This window comes from Grampus griseus, assembly GCF_964374135.1.
Source record: "Grampus griseus genome assembly, chromosome: 11".
Classification (NCBI taxonomy): Eukaryota; Metazoa; Chordata; class Mammalia; order Artiodactyla; family Delphinidae; genus Grampus; species Grampus griseus.
The window spans coordinates 96,511,220-96,529,686 of record NC_139005.1 but is presented as its reverse complement, the minus strand read 5'-3'; the positions used below and the strand labels follow the sequence as shown (position 1 = coordinate 96,529,686).

The 18,467-nt window shown below is 43.5% G+C and overlaps 1 protein-coding gene across 3 annotated transcripts in view; it reads left to right on the top strand.

Moving 5' to 3' along the window:
* The window catches only part of ARFGAP3 (ARF GTPase activating protein 3), a 54,773-nt gene that overhangs the window by 10,638 nt on the left and 25,668 nt on the right, over positions 1-18,467 (top strand). For 2 of the 3 annotated variants that reach the window (XM_082666971.1, XM_082666970.1), the window contains exons 3-9: positions 3,747-3,819; positions 6,258-6,389; positions 7,466-7,549; positions 10,406-10,493; positions 13,560-13,622; positions 14,919-14,965; positions 15,548-15,690. In XM_082666971.1, coding sequence (XP_082523097.1) covers positions 3,747-3,819; positions 6,258-6,389; positions 7,466-7,549; positions 10,406-10,493; positions 13,560-13,622; positions 14,919-14,965; positions 15,548-15,690 — 630 coding nt within the window. The remainder of the gene's footprint in view (positions 1-3,746; positions 3,820-6,257; positions 6,390-7,465; positions 7,550-10,405; positions 10,494-13,559; positions 13,623-14,918; positions 14,966-15,547; positions 15,691-18,467) is intronic. The other variant, XM_082666972.1, reaches the window with a different exon arrangement.

The following is an 18,467-nucleotide window of genomic DNA, read 5'->3' as shown; positions in this document are numbered from 1 at the left end:
AGGAGTGAGCAAATGAACTCACATGAATCCTGGCACGTGGCCAGACCCCAGCTTGTTATTTTCGTTTTGTAATTTTTTAATAAATTTATTTATTTTATTTATTTATTTTAAATAAATACCAGTGCTCCCTGGCAACAGTGAGAAGCCCGCGTACCACACACAAAAAAAAAAAACCAACTAAAATTAGAATTAACATATGACCCAACAATCCAACTGCTGGGCATATACCCAGAGAAAACCATAATTCAGAAAGACACATGGGGACTTCCCTGGTGGCATATGGTTAAGAATCCGCCTGCCAATGCAGGGGACACAGGTTCGAGCCTTGGTCCAGGAAGATCCCACATGCTGCAGAGCAACTGAGCCCGTGCACCACAACTACTGAGCCTGTGAGCCACAACTACTGAGCCCGTGTGCCACAACTACTGAAGCCCATGTGCCTAGAGCCTGTGCTCCGCAACAAGAGAAGCCACTGCAATGAGAAGCCCACGCACCACAACAAAGGGTAGCCCCCGCTCGCTGCAACTAAAGAAAGCCCGAGCACAGCAACAAAGACCCAACACAGCCAAAAAAAAAAAGGCACATGCACCCTAATGTTCACTGCCGCACTATTTACAATAGCCAGGACATGGAAGCAACCTAAATGTCCATCAACAGAGGAATGGATAAAGAAGATGTGGTACATATATACAATGGAATATTACTTAGCCATAAAAAGGAATGAAATTGCGTCATTTGTAGAGACATAAATGGACCTAGAGACTGATACAGAGTGAAATAAGTCAGAAAGAGAAAAACAAATATCGTATATTAACACATATATGTGGAATCTAGGAAAATGGTATAGATGATCTTATTTGCAAAGCAGAAATAGAGACACAGACATAGAGAACAAACGTATGGACACCAAGGGGGGAAAGGGGGTGGTGGGATGAATTGGGAGATTGGGATTGACATATATAAACTATTGATACTATGTATAAAATAGATAACTAATGAGAACCTACTGTATAACTCAGGGAACTCTACTCAATGCTCTGTGGTGACCTAAATGGAAAGGAAATCCAAAAAAAGAGGGGAGGGACTTCCCTGGTGGCTCAGTGGTTTAGAACCTGCCTGCCAATGCAAGGGACACGGGTTCGGTCTCTGGTCCGGGAAGATCCCACATTCCACGGAGCAAGTAAGCCCGTGTGCCACAACTACTGAGCCCACGTACCACAACTACTGAAGCCTGCGTGCCTAGAGCCCGTGCTCCGCAACAAGAGAAGCCATGGCAATGAGAAGCCCATGCACTGCAATGAAGAGTAGCCCTGCTTGCCACAACTAGAGAAAGCCCCACGCAGCAATGAAGACCCAACGCAGTCAAAAATAAATAAATAAATAAAATAAATTTTTTTAAAAAGGGGATATATGTATACGAATAGCTGATTCACTTTACTGTACAGTAGGAACTAACACAGCATTGTAAAGAAACTATATTCCAGTAAAAATTAGTTTAAAAAATGTTGTAAGGCAGATTAGCAAATTTGAGTACGTATATCCTCAATTTTAGGACTTTTAAAAATGTTGGGGCTTCCCTGGTGGTAGGGGCTTCCCTGGTGGCGCAGTGGTTGAGAGTCTGCCTGCCGATGCTGGGGACGCGGGTTCATTCCCTGGTCCGGGAGGATCCCACATGCCGCGGAGCGGCTGGGCCCGTGAGCCATGGCTGCTGGGCCTGCGCGTCTGGAGCCTGTGCTCCGCAACAGGAGAGGCCACAACAGTGAGAGGCCCGCGTACCGCAAAAAAAATAAAAATAAAAATAAAAGTTTAAAGTCAGCCCACATTCAGGTACCTATTATATTCCTGTGCTAGGAGTTGAGAGAAAAATGTGGGACACTCCTGTCCTCTGGAACTTGCCGTTTATAACAGTGTGACAGCGTCACCACGATGATGGTAATGATGGTGGTGATGAGAATTTTAGCCATGTGGTGTTTACCATGAGCCAGGCACCTTTCAGATATTAGCTTATTTAATTTCTATGAGAGCAAAATGGATAATACTGTAATTATCCCTACTTTACAGATGAGGAAAGTAAGGTGCAGAGAGGTTAAGTAATTTCTCCAAGGCCGTACAACTCATAATGGCAGAGTTGAGATTTGCACTTTCAGGCTGCCTCCAGAGACTGTGCTGTTAGCTGCCACCCTGTGACCAAGGAGGGTGGGGATGGCACCTAACTCAACTTGAAAATGTGGTGACTAAGCAAGATCTTTCAGGGAAAGGATTTCAGAGCAAGCTATATAACTTAGTCACCTTGCTTGGTAATCAAATTCTAAAAAGAGATTTTTTTTTTTTTTTTTTTTTGCGGTATGCGGTCCTCTCGCTGCTGTGGCCTCTCCCGTTGCGGAGCACAGGCTCCAGACACGCAGGCTCAGCGGCCATGGCCCACAGGTCCAGCCGCCCCGCGGCATGTGGGATCCCCCTGGACCGGGGCACGAACCCGTGTCCCCTGCATCGGCAGGTGGACTCTCAACCACTGCGCCACCAGGGAAGCCCTAAAAAGAGACTTTTTTGTCTTTATAAGAAATCTGTTTCTTATAAAGTATGGTTTAATTTTTACTTTTTATATATTACCATGAAGGCGATTTGTCCTATGTATATGTAATAATAATATGTATTAGTATTATTATTAATCTTATGGTAGCTATTGGCTTCAAAATAACATCCTAGTATTTACGAAAGTTAAATGATACCAATAGGCAGAGAAATAAGAGAAATAGGAACGGCAGCATAAAAGACATTTTTTGGTGAATCTAAAGCTTCTTTTCTTTCTACCTTGCCCATTTTGTAAAGGGTGTTCAACCTATACCCATTTTATTTTATTTTATTTTATTTTGAGATACGCGGGCCTCTCACTGTTGTGGCCTCTCCCATTGTGGAGCACAGGCTCCGGACGCGCAGGCTCCGCAGCCATAGCTCATGGGCCCAGCCGCTCTGCGGCATGTGGGATCTTCCCGGACCGGGGCACGAACCCGTGTCCCCTGCATTAGCAGGCGGACTCTCAACCACTGCGCCACCAGGGAAGCCCAACCTATACCCATTTTAAAATGTCCACATTCCTTTCCAGTTAGTGTGGGACAAGCTAGTGTTGAATATGGGTTAGCCTTGCCTTTTGCTCATGTCTGTGGATTCAGTAGAAAGATTTCTAATATTGTCGCGCAGTCATATCTTGCTTTACGGTGATCACTTGGTGAATTACTTTTGTTAGGGACTACAATTATTGCCTTTTTCTTGCTCTGATTTGATCTTAGGTTATAGGTAAGTAGGGCATAAGGTGTCGGTGGGGGATAGGAGGCACTTGCAATTTTCACTTAAGCAGCACTAAAACCTGAGTTTCCTCCGCTCCCTGGTGGTGGTGATGTTGAGTGACCTTGAGACTCCCTTCTACTTGATGGTAAGACTGTGAGCACCCTCCAGGCTCCTGTTAGGGGTCACACTGGACAAATCGATAGCCAACCTGAAAAAAATCCAAACAGTACATCTATTTTTTGGAGCCTTGGCTTCTAGGAAGGGTGAGAGGGGCCAGGAGTGGCTTGTGCCAACTATTGTGCACCCTGGAGTCCTAGCACCCTGGAAGCCTGTGTCACTGTTAACACAAACTTAGAATTCTTCAGGATCCGGAAGATCGAGGAAAGCTTATCCTCAGAAGTTTAGTGGCTTGATTATGGGGAAGAACAGTATTAACATTTAAGAATATTTTTTCCATTTAGATCTACAGAGTTGGATTCTAACTGGTCTTGGTTTCAATTGCGATGCATGCAAGTTGGAGGAAATGCTACTGCAGTAAGTTCATTTCAGACTTGTCGTTTTCTTCTTGTATAAATATGTGTTGCACTAGTGAAGAAGTTTGACGTTTCCATGTAAGAGTTTGGGAGGCCCTGTCGGACCTCGGGAAGACATGGGCTTAGGAGCTGGACGACCCAGCTCGCTTGTTTATCCAGAAATCTATTCAAAACCTAATAAACACGAAGCTCTGGGCTAGGATACAGTGATGAACAGACAGATGAGACCCCGCCCTTACAGGCAGAGACAGAGAGCAAGTAAAGCAGTAAATAAACAAAGTAAAAGGTGGTGGTAAGTGATTTGAAGAAAATTGAACCAGGAAGTGACGGCATAGAGGAATTGGGAGACTTCTTTGTGATAATACAGTTCTTTAGTATCTGAGGGTGACTTTTGTACTCAGATGGAATGCTTCTAGCTTCTTTTACCTGAATTTTATTTAATTTATTAAATCTACAGATTAAAGAACCTGTTTTCCAAATTTTCAATTACAGTTTATAAATATCATGTATCAATTTATAAACTTAGTAATTTCTGTGTAGAAAATAACTTTTTAAGTGTTCAATTAATTTATAATTTTAAAAGAGCAAATTTCCTTAACCCCATTTACAAACCTAGTTAAGGATCCTCACACATTTTAAACTTCATTTACAGATTCAGTATATCTGATTTCTAGAACGCTAAACTGTCAGCCTTATAAATCTAGCCAGCAAAATCATCCTTTATATAAAATACCATCGTGTTTTTATGCCAAAATGATATAGGTTGAGTAAATAGAATTCCCTTAGACGTACCATTAAACATTCAAAGTATTGGAAATCAAATTTGTCTACATTTCAAATAAAAATTATGTCTAGCATCAATTAAATATTTAAAATTAAACCAGTAAATCTAAAATAGTAGTCTTCAAAATACCCAGACCCCTCTGGGCCAGCGCATCTCAGCGTTTCTTCATTATTGTTCCTTAAGCAGGAAAACTGAATTAATAGATGAACTTATTTTAAATCTAAGTTGGATTTAGTTTTCCCTAGTGAGAGAAATTAAATACTAAGGAATATGATTTTGTCCGGTAAGGGTGATCTTTGGAAGGCTACAAACCATTGTAATAACTAAGATTTTTTTTTTTTCCACTTTCCAGGAAACCATTTTTGCCCCTGTTGAGAATGCGTGCCTTAAGTATTTCAAGCATGTTATTAGAAACCCATACCCATTTTCATTATGTCCACAAACTTGTTCCTCAACTTAATACTGTGGGCTTGATAGTATCTGTCCTTGTTAGTTTTATAAAACTAAAACTAAACCTTCCTGGGCTGCAGAGTCCCCCACCAACTCCAGAGAGCAGCTTCCTCGTCTCAGCCAGTGGAGATGGGGCGGCTGGGGTGAGGCAGGTCAGTCAGTGGTCCTTCAGCTCAAGCAGTGGGATTGGAACCATCCTGCTTGGGTTTGAGTGCCAGCTCTGCCCCTCGCTTGTCTGTGTGACGTTGAGCAAGTTGTTGAAACTCTCTGCTTCAGTTTCCCTGAGAGTCTGGCCACGAGGATTTGACGGGATGGTGCCCACAAAGGACCAGACAAGACCTAGTACATGTGGGTGCTCCGTACTGTTACTCATCCCATTGAGTTAATAAGAGGATCCCTCATGCAGGCTTTTAGAACACCTGCTTCAATTAAGATATGAATACTGTAATTCATTGTCTGTACATAGATCAGAGGTGGTTGAAAGCAGTGTCCTCTAATTGTCTAAACATCTGTTTCATCACCTTGCCTATGCTGTGGTCTCCGCTGATGAAGAAATAGTGCTCGACAAGGAGGTTAGCGTGGCTCCTGACTCGTCAAAAATTCCAATGTAAGGAGCCCCCTGGTGGCCTAGTGGTTAGGATCCCGGGCTTTCACTGCTGTGACCCGGGTTCAGTCCCTGATCGGGGAACTGAGATCCCACACGCTGCACAGCAGAGCCAAAAAAAAAAAAATCATCTCATATAGATACAAAGAAAAAAAGAAAAAAAATTCCAGTTTAGTGGAATCTACACTAAAGTGGGTTCCTCAAATTAAAAGTAGTCCCGAGTGGAAAGCGTCCCCCCAAATAGCACTCTGGATGATGGAGGTGGCTTAGTGGAGCAGGAGGTGGCTTAGTGGAGCAAGGAAGGGCCAGTTATTTTGTCCTGTGAGGCACATCTCATGTCCACTTTTACCAGAATGTTAATGTTACATCTGTGGAAGGTATTACCCCTTTTACAAGGAAAAATTTTATAAAAATTTAAATTTAATTTAAATTATTTAATTAAATTATTTTAATTTTAATTATTTTAATTTTAATTTAATTAAATTATTTTGGTTTTCACTAGTATTTTCAAAAAAATCCTTCATAGCATGCAGTAACGTTTTTGATCACCACGTTGGATTTAATGCAGCGATGCTGTTAACCCGCGTACTTTGCTTTGCAGTCTTCCTTTTTCCATCAACACGGGTGTGACACCAACGACACCAATGCCAAGTACAACAGTCGCGCTGCCCAGCTTTATAGGGAGAGAATCAAGGTGCTGGCCTCCCAGGCAACCCGGAAGCACGGCACTGACGTAAGCACAGCGGGTTGTGGGGGGGGGCGGTCTCCTTCAGAGGAACATCTGTTTCAGTAGAAAAAGTAGTTTTTACCCCAAACAGTAAAACTCGCTAGCCGGCTTCTCTTACAAGGAAACAGCGTGGAGTGGATTCTTACTATTCACAGTTCTGCTTGATAAGTTTGCTTTGAACACTGCACGAGACTCCTGCAGCACCACCTTTGTCAGCTGATCAACACTAACCTTATTTTACCTGTGTTTCTGTTTAAAGACACCTTCTTTAGTGTGTATTGTTGACTCACTGACACTGAGCTGGCGGCCAGGGGCATCGCGGCTCGAGCTGAATGACGCTCAGCTAACTGCATCCCTGTGCTTAGGAACGCGAGGTGGCGCTTCAGCACCGTGCTCGGGACCATTGTAAACAATGGGTCCACCAACAAAAAGCACGAAAATGTGGAAAGCGTGTCAGTAAACAGCCCGCAAAAGGGACCCGTGTTCACAGCAGGAGCCGAAACAAGGAAGCAGAGCGTCGCCTTGTTCCACCTCAGCTGGGAACGTGCACCTGGGGTGACAGATTCTCTGCTGCTCTGCGTGTGTCCGTGCAAGACGGCAGATTTGGGGTCACAGGTCAATTGTAGCATGTAGACAAATTCGCAGACGTGGAATCCACAAATGATGGGGGTTGACTGTACTTTGGAACCCGCCCTTAGACGTGAAGCCCTGGCTCTTTGCTTTTCCACAAATGATGGGGGTTGACTGTACTTTGGAACCTGCCCTTAGACGTGAAGCCCTGGCTCTTTGCTTTTCCACAAATGATGGGGGTTGACTGTACTTTGGAACCTGCCCTTAGACGTGAAGCCCTGGCTCTTTCCTTTCCGGAAGTGGCTTGGGGAGCTGGCGATTGCCTTCCACAGGGTCTGGTGGCAGAAGTTACTGGATTGATGTGTTACTAAAATGTGCTCAGGGGCCCTGACTTTACAATAATGGAAAGTACAAATCTTTAGCAGACAGGCCTCCAGAAAGGGAGTGAAGAGCATTAAATAAACACTTTGAAGCAAGTGAAATGCTGAGCGCTGCATGTGTTTTTGTTCCAGCTGTGGCTTGATAGCTGTGTGGTTCCACCTTTGTCCCCTCCACCAAAGGAGGAAGATTTTTTTGCCTCTCATGCTTCTCCTGAGGTATGTGTTGCACTTCACGTAATTTTCATGTGTGCTTCTAAGGCATAACTAAAGTTATCAGCAGTAAAGTTATAAAGGGCATATATTTTAAATGTTTCAGTTAGGATATAGGCTAAGCTGCTGTAGCAAACAGCCCTGAAATGCAGTCAGGCCTGGAATAAGGTAGGAGTTAATTTCCCACCAGCAGTGCAGAGGTGGGCCGTCCAGGGCTGACAGGGTATGGATTTTGCTCTTCTCACTGTGCGGCTCCTCCCTCAGGGTGCAGAGTGGCTGCTCCAGTTCATGACCTTTCCCAGCCAGCGGGAGGAGGACAGACATTCGGGAAAGCAAGCGCCCCATCCTTTTACAATCTAGAGGTAGCACACGTCACTTCTGCTCATAGCCTGCTGGCTAGAATTCAGTCCCGTGCCCTATACCCAGCTTCGAGGGAGGCTTGAGGACGTCTTACTAGGGGTCTCCCCAGTGCAGTTCAGAGCTTTGGAACTGACAAAAGATGAAGAGAGTTTTTTGTGGTTTTTTTGGTTTTTTTTTGCAGTACACGGGCCTCTCACTGTTGTGGCCTCTCCCATTGCGGAGCATAGGCTCCGGACACGCAGGCTCAGCGGCCATGGCTCACGGGCCCAGCCGCTCCGCGGCATGTGGGATCTTCCCGGACCAGGGCACGAACCCGTGTCCCCTGCATCGGCAGGCTGACTCTCAACCACTGTGCCACCAGGGAAGCCCATTGTTGTTGTTTTTTTAACCCAGATTTTAAGAGCGGTTTGAATCTCATTGTCCCTATTTAGCTGTGTACGTAGAACATATCTCAAGGCTATTGTGAGAATGAAATGAGTTAACACAGATAAAAGTAGCTGGTACCCAGTGCAGAGGAAGCCTTCAACAAGTGCCGTTTCATTAACCTCATCTTCGTATTCCGATAGGAGTAGTAACAACAATCCATGGTCCCTCTGTGCATTTTCCCCAATTGCTTAGATCAGGGAACATGAGGCCTGCAAAGCCTAAAGTATTTACTAACTGGCCCTTTAAGGAAGTGTACGCGACCCCTGCTTATAGCCCCAGATGTTCTGTTAGCTGCCCTGCATCTTCCAGTCCCGATGGGGAGGGGCCACCGTTTGCTTAACTACTACTCAGTCCTTTAACTGATTTTCAAGAAAAAATTATGTAAAGTTGTACACATTGCTAAACCTTGATTTTTTTTTTGCTATTATAATTTGCACATTATGTACATGTTATCTTTGACAGAATCAGTAGTTACCAGAAATAGTTATCAAAAAAGATGGGAACAGAAAACAAAAGAGAAGCATGTGCTGTCATGATCTGCTGCTACTGTTTAATATAGAACTAGATACAGAATATCCATGATTAGTAGCTGAGAAATGTTAGCAATAGAAATGATGGGCTAAAAAGAGGAGAGATATGAACAGTTTGGTGTGGATTAGAGTTGGAGATATTAGTATGAATTCATGTTCATTTTAGTGTCTCTCTGTCTTTATGTATCTATATGCACACGCACGTGCACACACACACACACACACATACACATGATGGAGAACTAATTGCAGATACGTGTGTACACACGGGTTAGTACACACAGATATATGACCTAGCTCTGTCCACTGAGAGGCCTAGAGACAGTGACACCCCAGGACAACAGGCACACCCAGCACCCACACCTTGGTTTCTAAATGCTGTTTTCCAATGGAAGGACCCAGGGCTGCCTTTGGAGAGATGGCCGATTCTAGGACTGGGGCTGCTGCGGCAGATAAGCCTGGAGCGCCCTATGGTGCTAGAAGAAAGGAAGTGCTAGGAGGCCGGGCAGGGGGAATGGACGAGGACATGTCTGAAGGACTCGGGAACCAACCTGGAAGAGGTGCCGGTGGTCAGAGCTGGAACGATTTGAACAACAAAATAATGATAGTATTGGACTATAATCCAAAGAATAAATAAATATCCATACTAATATAAATGGATGATTGCATAAAGAAATGGAGGGAAAGGACAGTCTTCCTTACAGAAAATTCCAAACCATGCATATACCTCTCCACCCTTCTGGAGGTGGGGCTTAACCCCCCTCGCCTTGCATGTGGACTGGACTTAGTGACGCTTCCCAGGACTAGAGGATGGAAAGGGGAAACCGGTAACTTTACAGGGAAAAGACTGCCAGGCGCCAGCCTAACCAAGTGAAAAAGATTGGCATCACTAGTGCACAGTCGTGTTGACATGAGGCACTGAGGGGGCACCTCCTCTCTGCTGTTCTTCCCCCAGACCTAGTCTAATCACAAGAAAACATCAGACAAACTCAAAGTGAGGGGCATTCTACAAAATACCTATCAGTACCCTTCAAAAGTTTCAAGGTCCTGAAAAGCAAGGAAAGACTGAGAAACTGTCACAAAGCAGAGCAGACTGCGGAGACGTGACGAATGCAGCGTGGGGTCCTGACTGGGTCCTGGAACAGAAAAGAGACACTGGTGGGAAAACTGGTGAAACCCAAATAAAGTCTGGAGTTTAGCGAATACTGTACCAGCGATGACTCTTCGCTTTGACAAATGTACCCTGGGTATTTTAACATCAGAGGAAGCTGGGTGAAGAGTCTATAGAAGCTTTTATCTTTGCAACTTTTGTGTAAGTCTGAAATTATTGCGTAATACAATTTTTATTTAAAGAAAAGGAGGAGAAATAAGGAATTTGAGCATGGAAACAGAGACTTAAGAACAGGTATATTTTAATATCTTATCCTTCCTTCCCACTAATCCAGGTAGGAAGGTGACTGTTTAAATTACTAGGTTTTTCCCCCGTTATTTGTTTTTTATGACTTTTCTTGCTTAGCTGGTAACGACTTTTCTCCCCTTGCTTCAGGTGAGCGGCACAGGGTGGACATCAGCACAACCAGAACCATCTTCTTTAACACCAGGGAACGTGGACGCTCCTCCAGCAAACAATGAAGGTAGTGCTGAGACCCGCCCTGTAGTGCTGTCCTGTGCTTCACTGGCATCTGTGGAACTACTAGAAAATGAGAATCTTGCATTTGCTAGGGAAAGATGCCCATGGTCAGTTATAAAGTGGGGAGAAAAGATTACTGAACACAGAATATGATCTCATTTTTATAAAAAAGAGAACCCAAATCACACACACAGTTAACACCAAATTGTTCACTGGAGAATGAAATTACTGAGGATTTTTACTTTCAACTTGCTACAGTTTGGGGTTTTTTTTAAATTTCATTTTATTTTATTGATTTTTGGCTGCGTTGGGTCTTCGTTGCTGCGCGCGGGCTCTCTCTAGTTGCAGCGAGTGGTGGCTGCTCTTCGTTGCGGTGCACAGGCTTCTCATTGCGGTGGCTTCTCTTGTTGTGGAGCACTGGCTCTAGGACGTGGGCTTCAGTAGCTGTGTCACATAGGCTCAGTAGTTGTGGCACACGGGCTCTAGAGCAAAGGCTCAGTAGTTGTGGCTCCCGGGCTTCAGTAGTTGTGGCTTGCAGGCTCACTAGTTGTGGTGCACGGGCTTAGTTGCTCCGTGGCACGTGGGATCTTCCCGGACCAGGGATCGAACCTGTGTCCCCTGCATTGGCAGACGGATTCCTAACCACTGCACCATCAGGGAAGCCCCCTAATGTGAATATTCTAACTCTTACAAGTTATTAGCATAAAACACCTTCTGAGATTGAAGGTTACCTGCCACGGGAGGTTTAGTAACCTCTGAAGTTCAGATGTCTCTGTTTGTTTACTAACAGAAAGCTAAGGGAACTGAATGCAGACCAAGATGTTTTCTTGGAAATCTCTCAGAAGCTGCGTCCCTAGCTGATGAATTTCCCCTAAAAGGTTTTACTGTTTGGAATCCTGCCTCCTTTTGCACCTGCAACAACACTTTCCTCTCTCTTCTCCATCTAGAACTTTTCTTAAGCTGTGGTTAGTTAGGGAGACTTGTCGTCTCAAGGCTTAACCCAGAATTTCATGTGTTAGCATCGGGTGCAAGGTACAGTCTCAACTAAATGTAAGGGCCACGCAGTGAAAACGAGAGAACAGAAGAACTTTAACAAATAGAATATGGGGCCTGCAGTGCTCTGCTTCTGTGTTGTTATTCACTGCTGTTCCTACAGTGCCCAGAGCAGTTCCTGGCCCAGAGTGAGTAATCAATAACTGTAGAATCAGTTCTCTTTCTACAGATTGGCATTATTCTCACTCATTCTGCTTTTGCCTATTTAAATGCCTTCACTAGAGTTTACCTTTTAAAAAATGTATAAAAATAAAATACTTGAGTTTACTCTAAACCACTGTTGGGCCTGCTATTTTTTTTAGAATAGCTTTATTGAGATATAATTTGCACGCCATAAGAGTCACCCTTTAAAGTATGCAATTCAGTGGTTTCTAGTATATTCACAGGGTTGTGCTACCATCAGTACTATCTAATTTGAGAACATTTTCAGCAGCCCAGAGAGAAACCCCTACCCACTAATAGTCACTCTCCATTCTCTCCTTGTCCCAGCCCCTGGCAACCACTAGCCCGCTTTCTGTCTCTAAGGATCTGCCTAGTCTGGACATTTCATATATATGGAATCATACTCTGTGTGGTCTTTTGTGACTGGCTTCTTGTGCTTAGCATAATGTTTTCAAGGTTCATCCATGTTGTAGCATGTATCAGTATTTCATTTCTTTTTATGGCCAAATAATAGTCCACTGCATGGATATATTACATGTTGTTTATCCATTTTTAACGTAATAAATAAAATTAAATTAAAATAACATTTTTAAAATAAAAATTTTAATACAGTTCCTAACCAGAATCGTTTTGTTTAGATCAACTAGCAAACAGAGCAGATTTCTCGGCAACTGAAAATTTAGGTTTCTGTCACTGATATAATTGGTATTAGAATTTCCAAATGTTAACATATATTGAGTGTATAGTCCACATATGTACTTGGTATCTCAGAACAGTTTACTTTATAAAGCATTTTTTAAAATTAATTAATTTATTTATTTTTGGCTGCATTGAGTCTTTGTTGCTGCGCGTGGGCTTTCTCTAGTTGCAGCGAGCGGGGGCTACTCTTCGTTGCGGTGCGCGGGCTTCTCATTGCGGTGGCTTCTCTTGTTGCGGAGCATGGGCTCAGTAGTTGTGGCACTCGGGCTCAGTAGTTGTGGCTCGCGGGCTCTAGAGCGCAGGTGCATGGGCTTAGTTGCTCCGTGGCATGTGGGATCTTCCCAGACCAGGCTCGAACCCGTGTCCCCTGCATTGGCAGGCGGATTCTTTTTCTTTTTTTTTTTTTTTGAATTTTTGAATTTTATTTATTTTTTTATACAGCAGGTTCTTGTCAGTCATCCATTTTATACATATTAGTGTATACATGTCAATCCCAATCTCCCAGTTCATCCCACCACCACCACCACCACGCCCTGGCCCCCCACTTTCCCCCCTTGGTGTCCATACGTTTGTTCTCTACATCTGTGTCTCTATTTCTGCCCTGCAAACCGGAGGCGGATTCTTAACTACTGGACCACCAAGGAAGTCCCTCAGAAGAGTTTACTTTAAAACACCAGTCCATGGGACTTCCCTGGTGACGCAGTGGCTAAGACTCCGTGCTCCCAATGCAGAGGGCCCGGGTTCCATCCCTGGTCGGGGAACTAGATGCCACATGCGTGCCTCAACTAAGAGTTCTCATGCCACACCTAAGGAGCCCACATGCCGCAACTAAGACCCATCGCAACCAAATAAATAAATAAATAAATGAAGTAAAATAAAACACTGGACCATAAGGTAGAATTCCAAATGATATTAATTAGGGAGACCAATAACATTTTTATTCTACAAAGCAACTGGATACAAAATATACTTCTGTTTTAATGGACTTTTAAAATTCTTAAAATGATAAAATAGAATATGGAGCTAAAAAGAAAAGACAGTCATTGACAGAATTGGATAAGATTCGTAGTACTGAGCAAGTTGAGTGTATTATATATTCAAAAGCACATTTGATGAGTCTATATTCTGCGTTAATATCAATATTTTCAACTTTCAGGTGGACCAGAACAAGGACCAAGTGTGGAAGGTCTTAATGCACCAACAAAGGCTGCTCTAGGTGGTATGTGTTACCCTGTATTGGGATTTAGAGAGTGAGATTAACTAAGAAAATAATGAATCCTGTCTTTACATTCTGCCTAGAACTTCAAATGTAATGAGATTTATTTAAGCAGAAATGCTCTTCTGTTTCGGCCAGCTTGGTGACTGTGAAATGCAGCAGCCTCTGTACCCGGCGAAGGTTGCTCTTGATGCTTTTGATTTGCTGGTTTATGTCCCAGCATAAGCAGAGGTCAGAACAGCCAAGTCATTCCTAGCTACTCAAGAACTCTTAGCATTTGCTTGTCTTTCTGATTTTATTGCAGATGAACTTCATTTCTAATTTTTCATTATCGGGGAAATACAATCTGAAATTAGTGCATATTACAGTGTATTAATTGGACAGCAACTGCTTTGGTGAAAAATAACTAAACTATTAGAAATGTTCCAGATATTTTCGTCATGTATTTATAATAGACTTGTAGGAGATTGGGAGCAGATTATGTGACTACCGCAGTACAAATCTAAAAGAAAGTGATGAAAAGGAGAATTTCCATGGATGGCTTTTTCATACTTGAAATGTAGTGAGTTTATTCCCTCATTAGGACTAAAAGTTTTAATCTTTGTTGTTTGTGGTTTTATGCTGTCTTTTTCCTGTTAAAGCACATTCTCACTTTGTAAGAAAATAATTTTTATTCTTACTGGGTCTCTTTTACATAATTCTAAACACAGAATATGTAATCTATGATTAAAATTTACCCAGAAAACAATTTTTAAGAAACTTTATCTAAAAGCATCATATATTTTTGTGCAATTTAGGATGTAATGCTACCAAAATAATAGAGTGTTTTATATTTCTTATTGGTTAATATGATAACATAAATCAGAGTGGAAGGCGCTTCACTGCTTTAGTTGTATACGTAATGCCTGGCTAACTTTCTGCTTTAAAACAATTTTGAAATTTTTTGAAGAGTAGAGATTAATAGGAGGGTTTGTTCTAATGTAATATGAAATGCTCCTGAAGAAAATAGTGAATGGGGCAAACTCAGTCTCTTTATTTCTCTTCAGTGGGGTGTCCCAAGAACATATGTAATCTCTGAGTTTGGATACTACGTGGAAATACTGAGGACTCTATTTTGATAAAGCTCTGTTCATGTAAAGCACACTCGTATACTTCTGGATGACAAACTAATGTGGAAAATGTTATAGTCTCTTAAATAATAAAATACAGTATCTTAGAATTTTAAAAAATACACTGAAAATATACACTGAAATTATATATTTCCATTGGTCTGACTTTCTACTTTTTATTTTTTGACAGAGGTTTCCTCTATCATAAAAAAGAAACCAAATCACGCTAAAAGAGGAGTGAGTATTATGTATAAAATATCTGGTAGTTCAGCTCTAAAATGGCTCATGCACTCAGAAAAGCCACCTTTGTCATTTTCCTTTTATTTTGAGCCATATCATAATGAATGTGGCTTTGATAAAAAGCTTGTTTTGTTCAATGAGGGGATGTTATACTTAGTGAAGATTTTCTAGAACGAGTGTTTAACATTTCTCTGTCAATGACAAAATTCTGAAAAAAATCAACAGAGGCTCCCTGGGAGTTTCTGTCATGGTTACGGTTCTAAAAGCAGTGCTGTCTGGTGAGGCTGGGCGGGTTGTCATTGGTTGAATGTTGCGATGCCGTGATTCCTTTCAGAGCCCCTGCTCTGGAGGCAGGTGCGGGCTTTGAGTCCCGACCTCATCACTTGCCGGCTGTGGGATCTTGGTTGAGTCACTTAACTGGCAGGAGCTTCAGGTCCTCATCCATCACCCGGGGATGGAGACAGTGCTGGCCTCATAGAGTCGTGAGGAACAAGTAATAACCCTCGATAAATGTTAGCTTTTGTTGCAAACGTTTTCAAACAGTTTGGGTAGAATGTAATCTTATACTGTATCTTCTAGCTTGGGGCCAAAAAAGGAAGTTTGGGAGCCCAGAAACTGACGAATACGTGCTTTAATGAAATTGAAAAACAAGCCCAAGCCGTAGATAAAATGAAGGAACAGGAAGACCTTCTGGCCAGGGCGGCACCTAAGGAAGAATCGATGTAAGTTTGATTGGGTCATAGTAATATGTTTCTGAGATATGCTTTCCAAATGCCATTTATTCTTACATACGTGTGTGAGGAGGATAATGCAAAATTCAGTTTTATGATAACGAAAACTGCATGGACGTGTAGGTTAGAAGGGGAGAGACCAGGGGAGAAGGAGGCAGTCGCCATTTCCGGTTGAAGCTGTGCAGACAGGATTGGGATGGGGTCGCGGGGAGGGAGAGACAGAAGCGCTCAGGAGGTACTTACGCAGGAAGGACGCTCAGCATCGTCTGTCATCAGGGAAATGCAAGTCAGAGCCCCAGGGAGATGCCACTTCGCTCAAGGTAGCTGTAATCAAGAAGACAGACAGCAAGTGCTGGCAAGAATGCAGAGAAACTGGAGCCCTCGTGCTTTGCTGGTGGTAGTTACCACATGACCCAGCAGTTCCACCCCTCAGTGTATTCTCAGAGAAATTAAAATATGCCCGTGTAGCCACACCAGAACTTGTACATGTGTTCATAGCAGCATTAATCCCTATAGCCAAAAAGTAGAAATAACCCAAATGTCCATCAGGTAGTGAATGGATAAACAAAACGTGTATGTCCGTACAATAAAATATTATTCGGCCATAAAAAGGAATAAAGTACCGACACGTGCTGCAACATGGATAGATCTTAAAATGTTTATGCTAACAAAGAAACTGGCCACAGAAGACCGCATATTGTATGATCCCTTAGAAATGGAATGTCCAAATTAGGCAAATCCAGAGACAGAAGGCAGACTAGTGGTTGCCAGGGGCTGGGGGCAGGGGAGAGAACGCGGTGTGACCGCTAATGGGTGGGGGTTTCTTTTGGGGGTGATGAAAATGTTCTGGAATTAGATAGTGCTGATGGTGGCAGCCTTGTGAATATGCTCAACTGAATGGTGTACTTGAGAAAGGGGGATTTTATGGTATGTGAATTATATCTCAGTAATGAAGAAAAGTGTTTATAAGGTGAAGCCCCGTTGAACTGGGTGACTAAGTTCTAATTGTATGATGGAAGGTTGTGGGTATGGTGGCATCTGCAGAGCTTTTGAGGCTGGATCTTGAAGGAGTCTCAGAGTCAGACTTGGCACGGGGCCAGGGGAGAAGGAAGAGCCTAAGAGAATGAAGAAGAGGGAATCCAGGCGGTGGCACTGGGGTCCTTCCTGGATTGGGGACGTTGCAATGATGCTGGGGATCGCCCTGAAGTCAGGCGGGCAGTTTTACATCACATCTGAGGGGAGTGCTGTGAAGAAGGGTGTGCTTTGGAAAGCGCGTTTGGTGGCGATATCCAGGACAGAAGGAACGGGAAAAAACTGGAGGCCAGGAGGCCAGACTGGAGACTTGTTTTAGGTAGATACTTAAGGTTCCTGGGAGGTTTTCATTTGTGTTGAGAACAGAAGGGACACATGGCCATCTGGAAAGTGCCCGTGACTGGGCATAGAGGATGGTAAGGAGAGAAGAGAGGAAAGGCGACTTGGAGTCCTGTTTTGTATGCATGTTTATTTTATTTATATGGTGTTTTCTCTTACTTTCACGTGCATCTGTTTTAGCTTGAGTTAATTACTACAGGCTGCCTAACGAAGAAAATACTTTATGAGGTTGTTTTGCGGATTCCTTTAGTTAATTCTCATTAAAGTGCATCGAACAGTGCCTGGCACATAGTAAGTGCTCAACCAGTGTCATTTCTTGCTATTGATGCTCAGAGGACCATACGATAAGCCGGATAATTTGAAATTGCTAGTTATTCCTCACTGTCCTTTAACTCACAGAACCTAGGGGGCAGCACTAAGCTGTATGTGGGTAAAATGTGACCTGAAATGCTCTTTGTGAGGTTTGCTCTGAGTTCTCACAGACTTCACTTTGATGTCTCTGACTTAGCTAGGCTTTTTGACACTGGGCAAGGGGGAAGGTTAAATCTGAGTATGTTTGGGACTTCCCTGGTGGCGAAGTGGTTAGGAGTCCACCTGCCAGTGCAGTGGACACGGGTTCGAGCCCTGGTCCGGGAAGATCCCACATGCCGCGGAGCAACTAAGCCCGTGCGCCACAACTACTGGGCCTGCGCTCTAGAGCCCGCGAGCCACAACTACTGAGCCTGCACTCTAGAGCCCGTGAGACACAACTACTGAAGCCCGCGCGCCTAGAGCCCGTGCTCCGCAACAAGAGAAGCCACCGCAATGAGAAGCCCGCGCACCGCAACAAAGAGTAGCCCCCGCTCACCACAACTAGAGAGAGCCCACGCACAGCAACGAAGACCCAATGCAGCCAAAAATAAATAAATAAAAAAAATTTAAGAAAATAGTTTAAAAAAAATATGGGTATGTTTGAAAGCAGGCTCTGTCCAGATTGCTTGTGCCTGAGGTTTTCCCAGAGAACGTGTGAAATCCCCGCCTGATCAGAACAGGAGACGTGGAATACAGGAAGCAGCAGCTCCCTTCCTGTAGGTCAGGTGGACAGAAACTAGCATGTTACTACTAGAAACAACACCAGCCTCAACGTGTCTCTTTCATTAGGACCATTCAGTACAGCATAAAAGCAAAGATGCAGATCATGGGGTATTTATGAACTGGACTTGGGAACCTAGTTTGACCCCTTTCATGGCCTTGTTCAGAACAGCTGCACCACCATGCCCTAATCACCGTCCTGCCGCTCAGACACATCACAGCTCAGTTTCACCAAACTAGCGCTGTGCCAGCTATGAGGAAGTGCCCAAGCTTTATGTTAGTCTTCTGCAAGTTCACTTTTTTTTTTTTTTTCGCGGTACGCGGAC